The sequence below is a fragment of the Pezoporus wallicus genome, unplaced genomic scaffold, assembly GCF_028554395.1.
Source record: "Pezoporus wallicus isolate ANWC-B61680 ecotype Strahan unplaced genomic scaffold, APGP_CSIRO_Pwel_v1 contig_2908, whole genome shotgun sequence".
Lineage (NCBI taxonomy): Eukaryota > Metazoa > Chordata > Aves > Psittaciformes > Psittacidae > Pezoporus > Pezoporus wallicus.
In genome coordinates, this window is record NW_026642179.1 from 3,868,966 (window position 1) to 3,884,703 (window position 15,738).

At 41.5% G+C, this 15,738-nt stretch overlaps 1 protein-coding gene across 7 annotated transcripts in view; it reads right to left on the bottom strand.

Moving 5' to 3' along the window:
* Positions 1–15,738, bottom strand: part of CACNA1C (calcium voltage-gated channel subunit alpha1 C) — a 481,717-nt gene that overhangs the window by 54,377 nt on the left and 411,602 nt on the right. For all 7 annotated transcript variants that reach the window (XM_057428119.1, XM_057428116.1, XM_057428113.1 and 4 more), the window contains one exon: positions 15,560–15,670. In XM_057428119.1, coding sequence (XP_057284102.1) covers positions 15,560–15,670 — 111 coding nt within the window. The remainder of the gene's footprint in view (positions 1–15,559; positions 15,671–15,738) is intronic.

Consider the following 15,738-nt stretch of genomic DNA (forward strand, 5'->3'; position numbering starts at 1 on the left):
GGGACCTGAAATTACTGTGGGTTCAACCATCAGATGGAGCAGGCACTGGTAAAAAGTGTATTTCTGAACTGAAACACTGCCTCCAGGATGCTTGGAGACTCACATTTATAAGCTGCATTATGCTTGTGACAAGGGAAAAAAAAGAAAATCTGTGAAGCAGAGAAAGCCACTGCTCAGCTGGTTCTACCCCAGTGAAAGGAACTGTTGGAGTGGACTTTGAAATCTTCTCCAAACCAGCAAAAAAACCCCTTTACTCTGCAGCCTGAAATAGGCAACTCTTAGCAGATCTACACCAGGAGAAGTAGTTATCCCATGGCTACACATTACTATGCAATTAGCTACAACAGGAAAGAAGGAAACAGGAGCAAAAGCAAATTCAGAGAATATTATTATTCAGCGTCCAGCCTAGAAAATACACAACAAATATTAGAATGAATTCAGCAGTGGTGTCCAGCATCGTTAGCAACCAGATGGACCTGGAATAAAACTGTAATTAGACTTCACCAAGAAGAAGGGGAGGGAGAGAACAGCAGATTAAATTGTAGAGGCAAACACATTTTGAATAAATAAAGGACAGACACAGATCATACAGAGTTGCAAAAAGTGCCTTTGCAGCCTGATGCGACCTTGGCAGACAACACGCTTGCAGGATCAAAGAGAACAGAGTAGAAGACAACAGACCCAATCCTCCTGCCCCTGTTCATATGCACAGTGCTGGTGAAGGCAGTGGCACTGCTCACATGCCAAATGAATGCATCCATCCGATAGCATGGCTATCTTCCACTTTCTTCTCAAATTGAATAGTTTAGGAATTACTAAGGATTTCAGCAGGAACCCAAACAACTCCATAAAAACAGAGTTTGCTTTTGAGCAGCTGCAAGGGTGAAGATCCAAAACATGTTGCTCAGCTTTTGCCTATGAAAATGATGACTATCTAGTTTTAAATATGTGGTGATGGATAGGTGATTATTTTTACTATGATTGGCATCATACGTCAAAGAATGTTTTTGATGCAAACAAATTCACAGTTTCTTTTCACTGAGCAACTTCTTTACAAAGACCCCTAAAGCCACTGCTTCTGGTGGAATAGCATTTGCTTTTGGTACAAAATGCAGGTGACAAGTAGCATCAAGTCCTGTCCTCAGATGACCACTGAAGCCAGTGAAGTAAATTTTGCTCCCATTTGAGGTAATGCAGCTTCAACTGGAAGCAATGACACTGCACTGACAACACTGGCACATCTTAAGAGAGATTCAGGCCCAGGAAGAAAAGGTCCCTTTTTTATTGCCATTACCAATAGCTGCTTTGGACCTTTGTGACACCACAGCACACTTGAAGTCACTCTGCTAACTTTGGTGGTGCAGCTCTTTCTCATGGGGTGCTCTCCTGAGTCTCATCAGCCAGCTCCTTGCTTGAAAGTCATGAGCTGGTCTGCTCTGGGATCACAGAAAGAGCATTACCATGGTCTGTTACTGCGTAGCTTTAAGGTGGACTTAAGAGAGCTCTTCCTCCTGTTCCTCTTAGATGAGTGACAGAGAGGAACCATGGATACGAATGCAGTTTTACTCAACCCCACATCCAATATGGCAGTGTTGAATTAAGAAAACACATGAAATTTAAAACTTTCCTTTCCTCCTCACCTGTTCCTTCTGTGTTTCAAACAGAAGGGTGAAAAATAGGAAGATATTATTCACAGGAAGAGAGCTCAAAGAAAACAGAGAAGATAGACGCTTCATTTGCGTGGAAGGTAATGGAATCTTTCCTTGAAAAGCCACCCTCCTTGGAGATATTTATACCAGCAAATGGCTATGTGGCCACTTAGCTTGGGATCAGACCTCAGAACCTTGTCAGGAGTTACGAGTACATATCGAAAGTGAACTAAACCCCTTTGGGACTTGCCTCTTGCAACCTCAAAGTATCTCTTCGAGCCACATTCTTCACTGGAGTGTACCAGGGTGGCTAATGAAAGACAAGCTGAATGAAGGAAGAGCTTTCACTCTAATAAAGAGGTTGTATTTCCAAACTGTTTTTCCCACCAGAAAGTTCTGTTTATTTTTCCCAAGGGGGTGGAGGTCTGACTGGAAATGAATTGATGGCACTGTTTGTTTTTGCAGTACAGGAATTAGGAGTGTAATACCATATTTTACCCTTAAAGGGAGACGCTTGACCTTGATTTAGCTGCACAATTGCATGCCACATAATGGCAGCCTCAGGGGCTTACTGGGGAATGGTAGTCACCCTCTCTTGTGGGATGTCTTTGGAGATCCATGAAGCTTTTGGGGAGAAAGGAGGACAGAAAGAGACCAGGAGGATTGGACTGAATATTCAGAAAGCATGAAACAGCCCCACCATTAGAGCATATTTTTTCCCCACTTTTTTATTTCTCCAAAGGTAGCAAAGGATAGTGTATCACCACATGATCAATAAGTTAATGAAAGGTTGAGCATAAATATGCAGTAGCTGACTGGAATGGAATCTCATTTGTGCGAGGGGAGAAGACATGGTAGCATATCAGAATGAGCATGACAATCATTTTTAGGTTTCCTAGTTGCTGAGATTAGCTGTCAGAGAAGCTGGGGTTTGGTTTGGTACTTATTGACCCATTGAAATCTCTGGATTGATTTGAAATGGGTTCAGAAGTTCCGTTACTTTTTGTGAATATGAGATCCTAATGCAGTATCTAAGAAGCCTCATTAACAGCAGAGAAAATTGTCCACTGGAGTCTGCCTGAAGGTCTGAGCTCAAAGTCACCTGAGGCCCATAATAAAAACATGTGGTATCTGGCGAGCAATGTATCTACACTGAAACAGAAATCCTCAGGGGAAAGGTGCTGTTGAGTAGCAACTATGGCAGCAGCTGGGTTTTGAGCATCCAGCCCTGTGGGAGCTGCAGGCCTGCTTGTGTGTTAATTGATGTGCAGTTATTTACGTGCTTAGTCCCAGGTTTTTATTCCCATCTCTTACAAGCTGGCTGGCAAAATTTAACAAATGCCTCTGAAAGAAAAGTCTGTAAAGACGAAGAGCACAGCAAGGGTCAAGGCTATTCTGGGTGGGATCTGAATGTAGGTCAGATGGTCCCCAGTGAAGAGGATGCTGCAGTGTCATAGGAAGAAAGGGAAAGACATGCATGCATGCATGTATGAATAGGGAAATGAAGCGTCAAGAAGAAACTAAGACATATAGGTAACTACACAGCCTAAAAAAAGCGCGAACCTTTCTATCACTTATCTGAAATAAAGCTGTATCCTAAAACAACAAAAAGAAGATTCAATCTTAATCAGCTGAAAAGCATATATGGAAAGGAGAGAAAGGAGCTTATACCCTGATACTCCGTGATTTCTTAGCAAAAAATATTCCTCTGATTGTAAAGGGCACCAAAGCAGACTTTGCTAGAAATTCACAAAATGAGATGAATTGCTAGTTTATATGAAGGTTGCTTGGTATGAGAATTTGTTTCTGAAAATGTTGCAGGCTATTTGGAGCTGTGAGAGTCAGCTCTTGGACTTCTTAAAAGAGGCTTTCCCTGAAAGTAATTTTGCAAAAGGGACAGTTTCATTGGAAAATGGTATTGAATCAAATGACATTTACATGGCGCTGTGACTCTTGGCATACCTTCTCACAGCCGATTTGAGTGATTTACATGTATCCTGAACAATCTCACAAAGAAAGCTACAATAGCTCCTGACACCAAACGGAGATTTGTGTCAGATGCAGATTCTGTTATGCCAAGATACTATTTAGCCATAACAGCAATCAGGGAAATTAGCAGAACCTAGCAGAGAAGGAATAAAGTGGAGGAGGCAGCTGCTTGGAGCTCCTGACAGGCTGCAGGAAAACAGCATCTATTTGCACATTATCTATCAGCTCCCATCCATTGATGGATTAATTCTGAGACAGAATCCCTGCAGTTCACCTACCAGTCACTGTAATGAGTCATTGTGGCAGAGAATTGCACAAGCCCCCTGTGTTCCATCAAATCTTTCCATAGACAGGGAATGAGGAGAGGAGCTTTTCAGCTCCCCAGACTGTTCCAAAGGTCTGGTCAGCTCTGAAAGGCTTCTGCCACAATCTGCTTATTCCATAAGAAGACAAGATCAAGCTGTAGATCAAGACAGGTGTTATAACTTCCTATAACACCAATAACTTTGATGTTTTCCTTTACCCTTTCTCACTCTCTCTCACAAAAGGATGTCAGTGAAAGCAGACAGGTACCCCTTGGGGTCTGAGGACCTGCCAGGAAACAGTGGACACTGCTTGACACAAACAAAGGAGTTGGAGATCTTGAATGGTGCTGTGACTTGGAATGCTTATTTCTAGGCTACTGGTATAAAGCTGGAGTACATGGTCACTGGCTAAAAGTGACCACCTTCTGATTACTTTTTCAGAGCATGTAGGTCTGAAAGCAAACTATGGGTCTCACCTGTGCTTCTAGTGGACAAATATCTCTAATCACAATAAAAAAGGAGAAAACTCCATTGCCTGAACCAAGGTCCCCAAGCCACCATTTGACAAACTTAAACATTTACGGAGGCTGAAATGATATAATCTCTTGTATCACAACAGATCCTTTTCTTTATGCTCTCCATAACTACTGACAATTGATAATGTCAGGAATGTCACGCCTAGAAAAGTCTTTGTCATATCTGTTCTGTGAACTGAAAGTTCACTGAAACTCCTTCCATTCCACCAGAATTGTAATTTCTAGATGGTCCTGTGAGCTATTCCATGCCCACCTACATGGTGGCACAGTTACCTTACATCTCTCCATATTTCATTTACTGTAAAGTGGCTAGTAGCACACAAGTACTCAGCCATGTGGAAGGCTTGAAGTGCAATGTTATGGTCCCAGATTTTCCAAAGACTGGGAAAGACGCATGACAAAGACAGTATGGAAGCATTTATCCTGGAAGCATCTCTTAGAGGTTGCAAAGACTGTATTTCAAGGCAACATGTTGAGAAGGTCTGAGGAAATGGTAACAGTAAAACATGCTGAAACTGGATGATTCAAGTAGCTGACTCTGATGTCATTTTTTGAGTGGACTGCTCTTAGCTGCCTCTGAAAGGAGGGTAATTCCTCAGAATTCCTAAGGCCTCCTTGATATAAATGCTTGAAAAAGAATCAGAGTAACAGAAAGCTGTCTTTAAGTTCTGCTGTTGACCTAGAAAAGTAAGATAAACGTTCCTGACTTTCCTACAGGTATGCTATGGCACAGTGAGGAGTTGGACCCTTTTCTTCATGAACAGTAGTTACATTGCAGTCATTTAACAATTACTGCCCTGCAGTCAGAAACCAAACTTGTTCTCAGCAAAGAGGAACAAAATCAACACCAGTTTTACCAGAAAGACTGAAAAGTGAACGTGATGGCTTGCTATGTCTGAACAGATCATTTATCACAAAATGCATTCCGCGAGAATGTTGCTGTCAAATTCCATTAGGAAGAAGCTGTAAATGCTCAAAGACTTTGCAAGGTCTAGAAAAAGCAGGTCTTCATGAGAATCAACAGATAACTCTTGGAGGAAATAAACCAAACCAGCAACATGAAACAGTCCTATGAAAACAGCAAAACGATGGGCTTAGCTGTTTAAAATAGTCGTCTTCTGAAGTTGGACTGACATCCCAGCCCAGGGAAGAATGATGCAAAAGAAGTAAACTCAACAGAAGTGACACATCTTTCAGAATGAAGAGTCATTTACTGTTGTGGGAAGATGAGCCAGTAGCAACGGCTCCTAACAGTTGAGGAAGCATTCTGAATATGGGGCTGGACTTGGAATAGCTTCCCTTTCTCTGCACCATGGTAAAACATGGCTGCTGCACGAATAATGGATACTCACAGGAAAGAAAGGCACAGTCTTCTAGAAACAGGCTGGTAGGTTTGAGCAATAGGTTTCTTAATTTGTTTTTTCTAGGTTATCTCCATTTTCAGGAAAGGCTTGATTTTACGCGGATTAGAATAGTTAATAAAATAATGCCTACTTTCATGTAATCCATCAACCACAACTTTCCAAAAGAGAACGGTTACTCTCATTTTACATGTGTGAAAACAGAAACGTAGAAACCTAAAGTTTCCAAGGTCCTACAAAAGTCAGATTCATGACAGAGGAGAAACAAACTCTCTTAGACCTCAGCCAGGTAACCATCTGGCAGAGGAAATGTAACTTCCTAACGTGAGGAACAGTTCTTAACAGGGGCTGTATCACAGTCTGCTACCTGGTATCATTCTTACATGAAGAGAAGACTCGTATCTGTGAGAGTTCTTGACCCTGTAAAACAACCTCACATGAAGTGATAGATAGTTGGGAATTTCCTTTTGAGAGTCAGAGCAAGTCACTTTTCCCTGGAACTGTGCCCTGTACATGCTGCTGCTGATGCTGTCGATGCTGTTGTGAATGAGACCCCTGTTCACCATCCCACTGGGCTTTTAACAGTGTGTGAATAATTCTCTGTATTAAATAATTAAGTGCTATAGCTAATACAGTACTTCCCACACTGTTGCATTGTGCAGTCGTATCATTATTTTTGATCATTTATAATGACATTAAAACCCCCAAGTGCCAGACTGAAAATAAATCTGTCACAATGTTGCAGCAATATGCAAATTCTCTGGGTACGCTTGCTGTGAAGGAGAAGGTCCTCTCTCATTGAAGCTCTTACACAGCCTCTTTAACAGCTTTTTCTGCCTACTGAATTCTCCACTGATCCTTCAGAAAGCTGGAGGATTGCATAGCTCTGGCTGATCAGTGTTAGGAATTTCACACTTTCTATATAATAATTAGAGGATCTATTTGTGTGCAGAAAATTGCTGGCCTTGTCCTCCAGGGAGGAGAACATCCTGCATTTAAACAACAAATGTAACACGGGAAGCAGCAGATCAAACAGCCTTTTTGTCCCGCACCAATTGCTTCAACCACAACATGAAAGGACATTTATTTCTGCATGAAGAGGGAAGTTTGTTCTGTATACTTATTTCACTCTTGGCCTCTTCTCTGGGGGCACCAATGAAGAAACCAACCGAGATCTGCTCCTGCCTTTCTGCAACACACATTTTCCATGAGGAAATGGGACCAGTATACTTCATACAGGATGTCAACCAGTGCTCAGAAGGAAGACTTTGATGTTTTCTGACCCAGATTCAATTAGAGGTATGAGCTAGGATTTGCTGTGAAATTCCATTTCTCATCATCTGCCTAGTTGCTTCTGCTACATTCACCTACCAAATGTTTTTCACACTGCATGACTTGTTTAGGTGGAGTCACGCCTATGCCATCTCAGAATATAAGCATATGCACAATAGAAAAACTTTAGTCTGGCACTACTTTCTTCTCCTTCAAAGTGTCGGGAATAGCCAGACTTCTCCTCCCACACACCTCCCTGGTGAGGAACTTGGTGAAATCTAGAAGTATCAAAGAGGATTCCCTGTACTTCCACATGACAGAGAAGGCAGTTACTTGCTTGCTAACTCCTCATTTATGGAAACTGTGCTAAATCAACCTCACTCCTGAGCATTCTGTTGCAAATTCTCTTTTTTTTTGTATTAGCTGGAAAATTTGTTGTTCAAGGCTCTACACTTACATCATGTGTACTGTTTAACTTGATGGGCCAGGATGTGGTTCCTCTTTCTTCTAATATCACTGCCTTGTAACATGTTGGCAGCACAGACTCCTGAGCAGCTTCAATTTAAGGTGTGGAATAACAAAAGCGGCTGGTTTAGTCCGTGGCTAGTTGGATGCCCTTCCATGTTCTGTGAGAAAGTTTTAATGCCGAGCTGCTGTGAGAGTGCTATGGCCCATGCTGTGCTGCAAGAGCCTCTATTACTTTCTTAGCCTCTCTTTTCTCTTCTTTCTCCTGGACATACGGGGCAGACAGAAATTCTGTCAGGCAAGCAGCATCCAAGAGCAAGTCTACCTGATGACTCTCTGTTCCAACCCACTGGTTAGTATAAAGGACTGGGATGACTTGACCATTCATGTCTAGAATAATTATCCCAAGGATTTCTTCACATCAAAGTCACCTAAATATGATGCTCTGATAAACCATATTTTGCAGAAAGGGCTTAGAAAAGGGGCTCATTCTTCCTCCCCAGCCTGTGGACGTGGTCAAATCTCCACATGATATGTATGCTATGCAAAATGCATGAAACTTCTGGCAGATAGATAATCACAGTAAAGACAGCAGAGGAGTGATTAATGAGGGTTTAAGATGTCTTCCCTTTTCGATTGTATTTCCAAAGTCCTTGAGCCTGATTCAGCAGTTGCTTGAGAGCCTCAGACTGACTGCACACATAAAACGCAGTGTCTGGTGGTGCACTACAGAGATGTCAGAGATTTCTGGTCATATGGCAGGTGGGCTTGTTGGAGCAGCTGAAATTAATTCTGGCTGGGCTACTTGCTGTACAGAAGACACACAGAAACATATAATATATCCAGACTTCACCCAGAAAAGGAAATTGGGGTGAAAAAGGAAAGAATTTCCAGTGTAATGTGCTGATGCATTTTGCAATGAGGCTGAGCTTCATCCACAGAAGTAGGAAAATACACCGCACACAACTTGCAAATTATTCTGATGAGACAGTACACAGGGAGGCTCTGTGCCTGAGATACTGATGTGTTTGAACATGGTGACTTGGGATGTCTGCCAGAGAACTTCAATAGAAGGCAGAAGCACAAAAAGATATCCATTAGCTTAAAAGCTATGGGTTGTAATTCAGTTTTCAATTCCATAAAAATCCTTTTCCTTGTTTGCTTTTCTTTTTAGCCCTAGTTCTGTTTTACTTCTCTCCTTGCAACATTTTTTTTTTTTTGTGTAATAATTTCTTTCTCTAATTTATTAATATTTTTCTCTTTCAGGGTCTTAATTATTTTTTTCTTCCATTTATTTATTTATTTATTTATTTATTTATTTATTTATTCCTCTTGCCTTTAAGGATATTCTGTCCATGCGCATTCTCCATTATTTCCTCCCCTCCAGGTTTTATTTTGCTCTCTTCCTGCCTCCCAGGACATAGTCCTTCCTGTTTGTTTAGGTCTCTCACTTCCTTCAGTTCACACACTCCCTTACCTGACTATTCCTACTTCTCTCCAAGCTCACTATTTTTTACCCAATATCAAGCATAGCTCCCTCTTTGCTGAATGAGGTATATTTTTTTCCCACCCACAGACTCTGAAACATATTTGCTCTCTCACCCCTTCTTTTGCTTTTTAAAGCACTTGTACCAACCAGAGGCAGGGTGGAAGACTGCCCTTCCTATTGCACTGGGTAGATGGCTCAGCTGCCCCTCCAAAACCAAAAGTGTAATACTGAAGCCAAGGAGAGGAAACGATTAGATGATCACTTAGGTTAAAAACCTTCAAAGCAGAGAAATCTGCAAAGTAAGAGCAATTTGACAACCAGAATTGTGAGGTCAAACTCCAAGAAAGGAAGAGAGCTGCCTGCACTACGGGCTCACTTACACATTTACACAAACTATACTAATTTTTATCACCGTACTTCATCCGAACTTCTAACTAAATGTGATTCCTATGCCTGTTGGATGGATCTGAAGAGTTTTTCCACTCTGAACAAAACCAATTCAATTGTAACCAGTTTTCTGACATTTTTGTATGAGTGCAAAAATCTTCACTTTGCTTTCTCTGCGTAAACTGGAGAAATAAAACACAGCGATGAATGATGCTAGGGCAGCATCCTAGGCTATACAGGTATTTCTAAAGGTACTAGAATGAACAAGTACAAAAGCATTAGATCTTCAAAATTAACCAACGTTGTTTCTGTGGTGCAAGGGAATAGATCTCACATACATTTCATCTGTTTGTGAAAATGCTGAAGCCTCTAGCCTGACCAAGGAATGACAGATTACGGTAATGGTGAAGAAGAAGAATGCAAGTAGCATGAAGCAGCCAGTGTGACTGCACAAAGATCTGTTTAGGGGCATAAACATAAGAGAAATGGAGTAGTAAAAAGGAAACAAAAACAGATGAGTAATTTTTCGTGTTTGAGAAGAGATACCAGTGCATCAAATACATGATAAATGCTGACTGAGTGAAGCTTAAAGAGGAGTAAGGAAGGGCAGAGACACCAGGGGAGAAAGAAACACTGAAGACATGTAGATCCATCAGTAAATGGAGACTAAGAAATAACTATGGGTGACACTCATGATTTCTACTACTCAGAGGGTAGTATCTCTTCCTGGGATCACATGGGATTATTTGCCTTTTGCTGAATTTCTCAGCTTATTTGAAACAGTGCACAGAAGTCTGAACTCTGCTACATGGAAATGACATTAAAGAATGACATGAATTCAGAGTAAAGTAGCAGTGATAAATGAGGGACTGAACTAACTATCTGAGGCAGGACAGATGGCATTACAGGCTGCTTTACAAGTAGCATCCATAAACACCCAGGGAAGAAAGGTGCTGACAGTGTCTGGTAAATGGAATAAACTTGTGATCTGTAGTCTCTGTGACAACCATAATTCCGCAGAGGAAATCCCCAAGATTCCCTTTCCACATGCAGACCTGAATTTGACAAAATACATGAACATGTGTTTTACTTTATGCATGGGAGTAGTTCTACTGATATGTCTTCCCTAGTTTGAGATGACAGGGACTGTGGTAGAAAATTCATAGTTCTATGATTACTAGTCCTACCCAAGCTAGCAAGGGGATAGATTAAATGTTTCCTGAAAGAAGAAGTAGATGCGGTCCATCAGTAAAACAGCCCATTCCATAGAGCTGGAAAGATCTGAAATCCCTGGAAGAATATCTATCGCCATGTTAGCATGTACATTGACAGATGGCACAGCTTCATATGAATGGGAATTTTAAGTTGCTGTCTTTGAATTGAAAACATAAACCTGAGGCAGGTTTTAGACAGCAGCTGGACCTTCATGAACCGATGCTTGTGGAGATTTCTTCTTTAAGAAGCTCAGACAGTGGTAGCTGAGAGCACCCCAGACAGCACAGCACCTCCTTTAGTAGCTTTCTCTGGAAAAAGCATGAAGCAGCAGCAGCTTGCACCATTCAGGAACCAAAAAGCAGCTCTCCAGACTGTCTGGAGAGCTTATAAAATTATAAAAACAAAGCAGCAAAAGTCCTTGGCTCAACAGCATTACTTTTAGACTGTCTCTTTGAAGTAGCTAGTCTTGAATCAGTTTATGAGCATCAGCCAAGACAAACACTCGGGTCCATTTGGGAGTTTTGCTTCAGAGCAGCACATTAATACCCTGTAAGCAGATGCAGAGCATGTAGTGGAGGTTTTCTTTATCAGCAGCACTAATCATCCCAAATCTCTCTTGCTTATTGTTAGCACACACTCCTGTCGAGACTGCATCAGGCACAGATGAGCTGTCTTACACAGTGCTTAGATCCTGCAAAATTTATCCTGCAAAAAAACTGGGATAACTGATCCTCTCCTCCAAAAAATGTACACAGAAACACAAGGGATCTTAGAGGCTGGCCTTGCCCCTGCCTGGAATTCTTTATTCATACCAGCAGCAGCTGCTCCAGCTAAAGCACCTCTCCTCTCTCTTAGCCCTCCTGCAGACTAAACAACCAAAACTCTGCTCATGAAGAATGGCCAGTAAAAGGGACAGGTATCAAAGGGACTCACTGACTAGAGCAACCAACCTCAACAGTAACAGTATGTTTAGTTAGGAAAGCCCTTGCCTTTCTACCTCCTTCACGTACTTTCTATAGTGCTAGGAGAAGTGCCCTGACTGAGACTTGGCTCCTTATTCCTGCAGCTGGCCTTTCAATAGGTAAATCCTTGCTCTTAACACTAGATACAGGGCTGGATTATCCATGATGATTCTTTGCAGTCAGGCACATACATGAACCTACTTCATGTCTGTGCAACTGACCATGTGTTTTTTTTTTCACCTTTACTATTAAGAGTAGCAAGGAAGAAGGATGTGTCTACTCACAGAATGGGAGCAAAAACCTGATAAAGGAAAAAAATCTTTTCAGTCAGAGACTGCCACACCTTTTTGTTGTTGTGCATGTAATACACAATGGTAGCACTGTAGTGTGTTATATTACTGCATATAATAGCAATTGCCATACCACTGCCTGCAGCAGGAACTCAGTATATGAGGCTCCCCCAAAGCTGTTCTGCATGGGCACATCCCCGCGGTGACTTCTGTAAGAAGCTTGAGTGATAGCTCTGAGTACCTCAGGGATCTGTCCCAGTTACCTCAGCAATTCTCTCTGGTAAAGGTATGAATAAACAGCAACTTGTTCTACCTTGCACAGATGGAGAAAACCATGATCCTCTGTTGCTGCTGCAGATCATTCATTCCAAGGTGCCTTTAAGAAGTGCCTGCACAAGGGAGAGCTCTGCGGCAGCTGCTCCAGAGTTACAAGTCAGTTACTGCATTGCCTGCTGTAGTTGCAGGTTAGCTGCAGAACCCACTCTTGGGTTAAGCACCACAAAGTTGGAGAAAACAGAGAACTTTGCCAGCTTCAGTTCCATGCTCAGTTCTTTTCTGCCACATTCTCCTGGGGCTTGTCACTAAGGTGAGGACACACCACCTTCAGCTAACCAAGTTTCCTGCTTTCTTCTTGTCAGTTATAAATCCTACAGCTCCCTCATTTGAGGGTACTCTTCAGATGGCAAAGAGTGATGTTTGGGCAAATGAAAAGTGAGACAAATCAGCTTAAATGAAGGCTGGTTTGTGGTTTATTGCTCAGGAAATGGCAGACAAATCTTGTCTTTGGCAGAGATCTCATGAGCATTTAATCTTGCCATTTCATACCTGGGAAACACTAATATTGCTTAGGATCTCATTTCTTTGTCTGGGGGACTTCGCTGCTTAGAGGGGAGAGGATGATGGCTGTGCTGTAGTAATGTTCACTCAAGTGACAATTAAACCCTTTTGGACTTTTCCAGCTAGTATTCCTGGGAACAACCTTCATCTGCAAATGTAGTTTCCTTTTATACCTTGACTGACAGGAAGACACAAGGTCTGGCCAAACGAGGGCTGAGGTAACAACTTACTGCATGCTGTGAGACTCCCACATCAGAACATACTCTAGGCAAGTTCAGCTTCAGTCCCCATGTGCAACCTAAAGAGAGGCAGCCTGTGCCACCCAGCATTGCCCCACATCTGTCCAAGTGGCTATCTGGGATAGGGGGCTTCCTTCTTTGGAGAGCAGGTTGAGTCAATATGGAACAGGGACTGAAGGCTGCTGGTCAAATCCATGAGTTGAGCACACAGTGGCAAGTTACACACAGAATTTTGATTTTCAAACTTGAGCTGCTGAACTGGTACTCAACATAATCCATTGCAAATGCAGCTGGAGGCAAGTCTTGTTGCTGTATTAGTTGTTTTCATAAATTCATTCTTGTTTTAATTCCTTGTAAATCTTGTGGTTTCATTTTTTAAAAATTTTGTCTATTTTCTTGAAGGTATTGAAGTAAAATAGCAGCTTGAGAGTTAGTACTATTTTTGGCATATGTGCCAGACTACAATTTGAAACAGATTTATTCTTTTCACTGGTTATTCTTTCAGGATGGGGAGGACCCATCCGGAGGTTGTTGTCTGATCCTTAGTTCAGAAGACTTTGTTAAGACTCTACTACCCTGGTCACCATGAAAGCTTCTTTTATATTCTCAATTTTACTATAGTGTAGTAGCTGGGGTTTTATTTGGAAATTACAGGATCATGGAAAACTGGGCTGAGAGGGACATCATGTCTAGTCTAGTCCATTCCACCGTCCAAAGGTAGATCACACATTCCTCTGGTGTTTCTAACGAGAGGATCCCCTAACTTAATCTTAAACCCTCAAATTATATAAATTCCACAATAACTTTGGGCAACCTGTTCCAATGTTTTGCTATCCGGAGGATACATGTTTACCCCTGTTGATTTTGTTTCGTACTTGGTTGTGCAGCAAAACTTTAAACGGAGATTAGACACAGGAAAGTAAGACAGAGGAAGTATCATCAATGACAATTCTTTACTTGATGGATGCAACCATGTCAAGTAAAGTGTTCCTTGATATGTACAGAGCTCAATATTCGAACTGGCAGAACTTTTTCCCTAAATGCTCAGAACAAATTCTGCTGAGAACCTCATCTTTCTCAAAGTTAAGAATCTCCTGAGAAGTAGAACTATAAAATCAGAAGAACATTACAAAGCCTGTGAGATACATTTCTGGGTACACAGTGTGCAGGTAATACTTTTGCAACAGTGCCAGAAAATTTGCTCGTTAATAGACAAAGCGACATCTCAGAAATGAAAGGGTCCCTCCAGAAAATTACAATCCCCTCTGAAACAGATGATGATATTTCTAAATTTACCAAGACTGTGTTTGAGATTTCACACACACCTCAATAAATAATAAATAAATAAATAAATCAGCCCTTCACCAAGACCACATAAGATGCTCTTAACTTTCAAGAGAACTACATCTGAGATGGGATAGCGATATTGGTCTCAGGAAGAAAAAATTGCGACTCTTCTAAGAAGTGGTGCTAGAAAGTGGAGTAGGTTGGGTAGGAGTAAAGTCAACACAGAGATCACAAGAAAAAGTAAGACCAAATTCAGTAGAATTGGACAGTAAAGTTTCTGAGCTGAGGATGAGGAAGACATTAGGTTAGAGCTGGGAGGAGTGCTTAACTTCATTGATCCCCTAAATGTTTAACATGAAGGACAAGCATGAGTGTCAGAGACATGATTGCTCTCATCTTAACTGTCACAATTGATACTTCAGACAGTATTTGTCAACCCCAGTGTATCAAGGTATCCTTCAACATACAACCCCATGTGTCAAGGTATCATTGAAGATATGAAATGGCATGAGATACTGGTACTTAAGTATCTGGATTCTGCTCCTTATGACCCAACCCTGAGCTTAAACCTTAAAGAAGAAGGACTGTGTAATCTTAAATTATGTGAGGTCAGAATATTTTTCCTTGTCCTGCAGCAGCTGTGCCAAATTAGTTGGAAGAGGCTGTAGGTTATAATCATACCCCATGGTGCAGGTATACTAGCAAAATACCACAACCCATTGGCCAGGACAATACTTTCAGACAGAAAATGCTGGGGTACTGAATATTATCAGTGAAATCTTACATCCGAAACTAAAGCAATTCAAACCATCACTGAGATGTAGCCCTCCCAGAAGCAACATTTTTTTCCAAAGCTCATAACTCAAAATGAGTCATGCTTGATTAACTTCACTTGGGCCAGAAGACTAATCATGGGATGCTATTTATAATTTATTTAAGGAAAGTCAAAGAGAGCATTAGAATGACATTGAGAATGAAAAACATGTTATGGCCTTAACGTAGTGTCACTGCTATAACTTAATGAAAACAGAGAACTAGGAACCTCCTCTCTTAGCAGGTGTGGCTTTTAATTATTTTTATTTGTTTTAGTGTGTCTCCTCTCCAATGAAAAACTCATTAAATATATGTGAGACTCCAATCCAGACAGCAACTGTCCAGCTCAGTTATTGGTGGGGTAATAGATCAGAAAGTTTCACCTCCTCCTTCTCCTCACAGCTGCCCCACACACATGCACACACACACAGAGGCCAGGAAACTCTACCCCTATAGCACCTACCTTGGGTTTGAAGGCGATTAATTTCAGGACCATCTCAACAGTGAAGAGGCCAGTGAAGAGCATGTTGAGAATATTCATGGCTTCCTTGAACATGCAGCTCTGACCGTAGTGCTGAAAAATAGTATCCCGGCACCAACGTGAGGAACAGACATATCAATTTGTTTAGTTAATTAGGAATC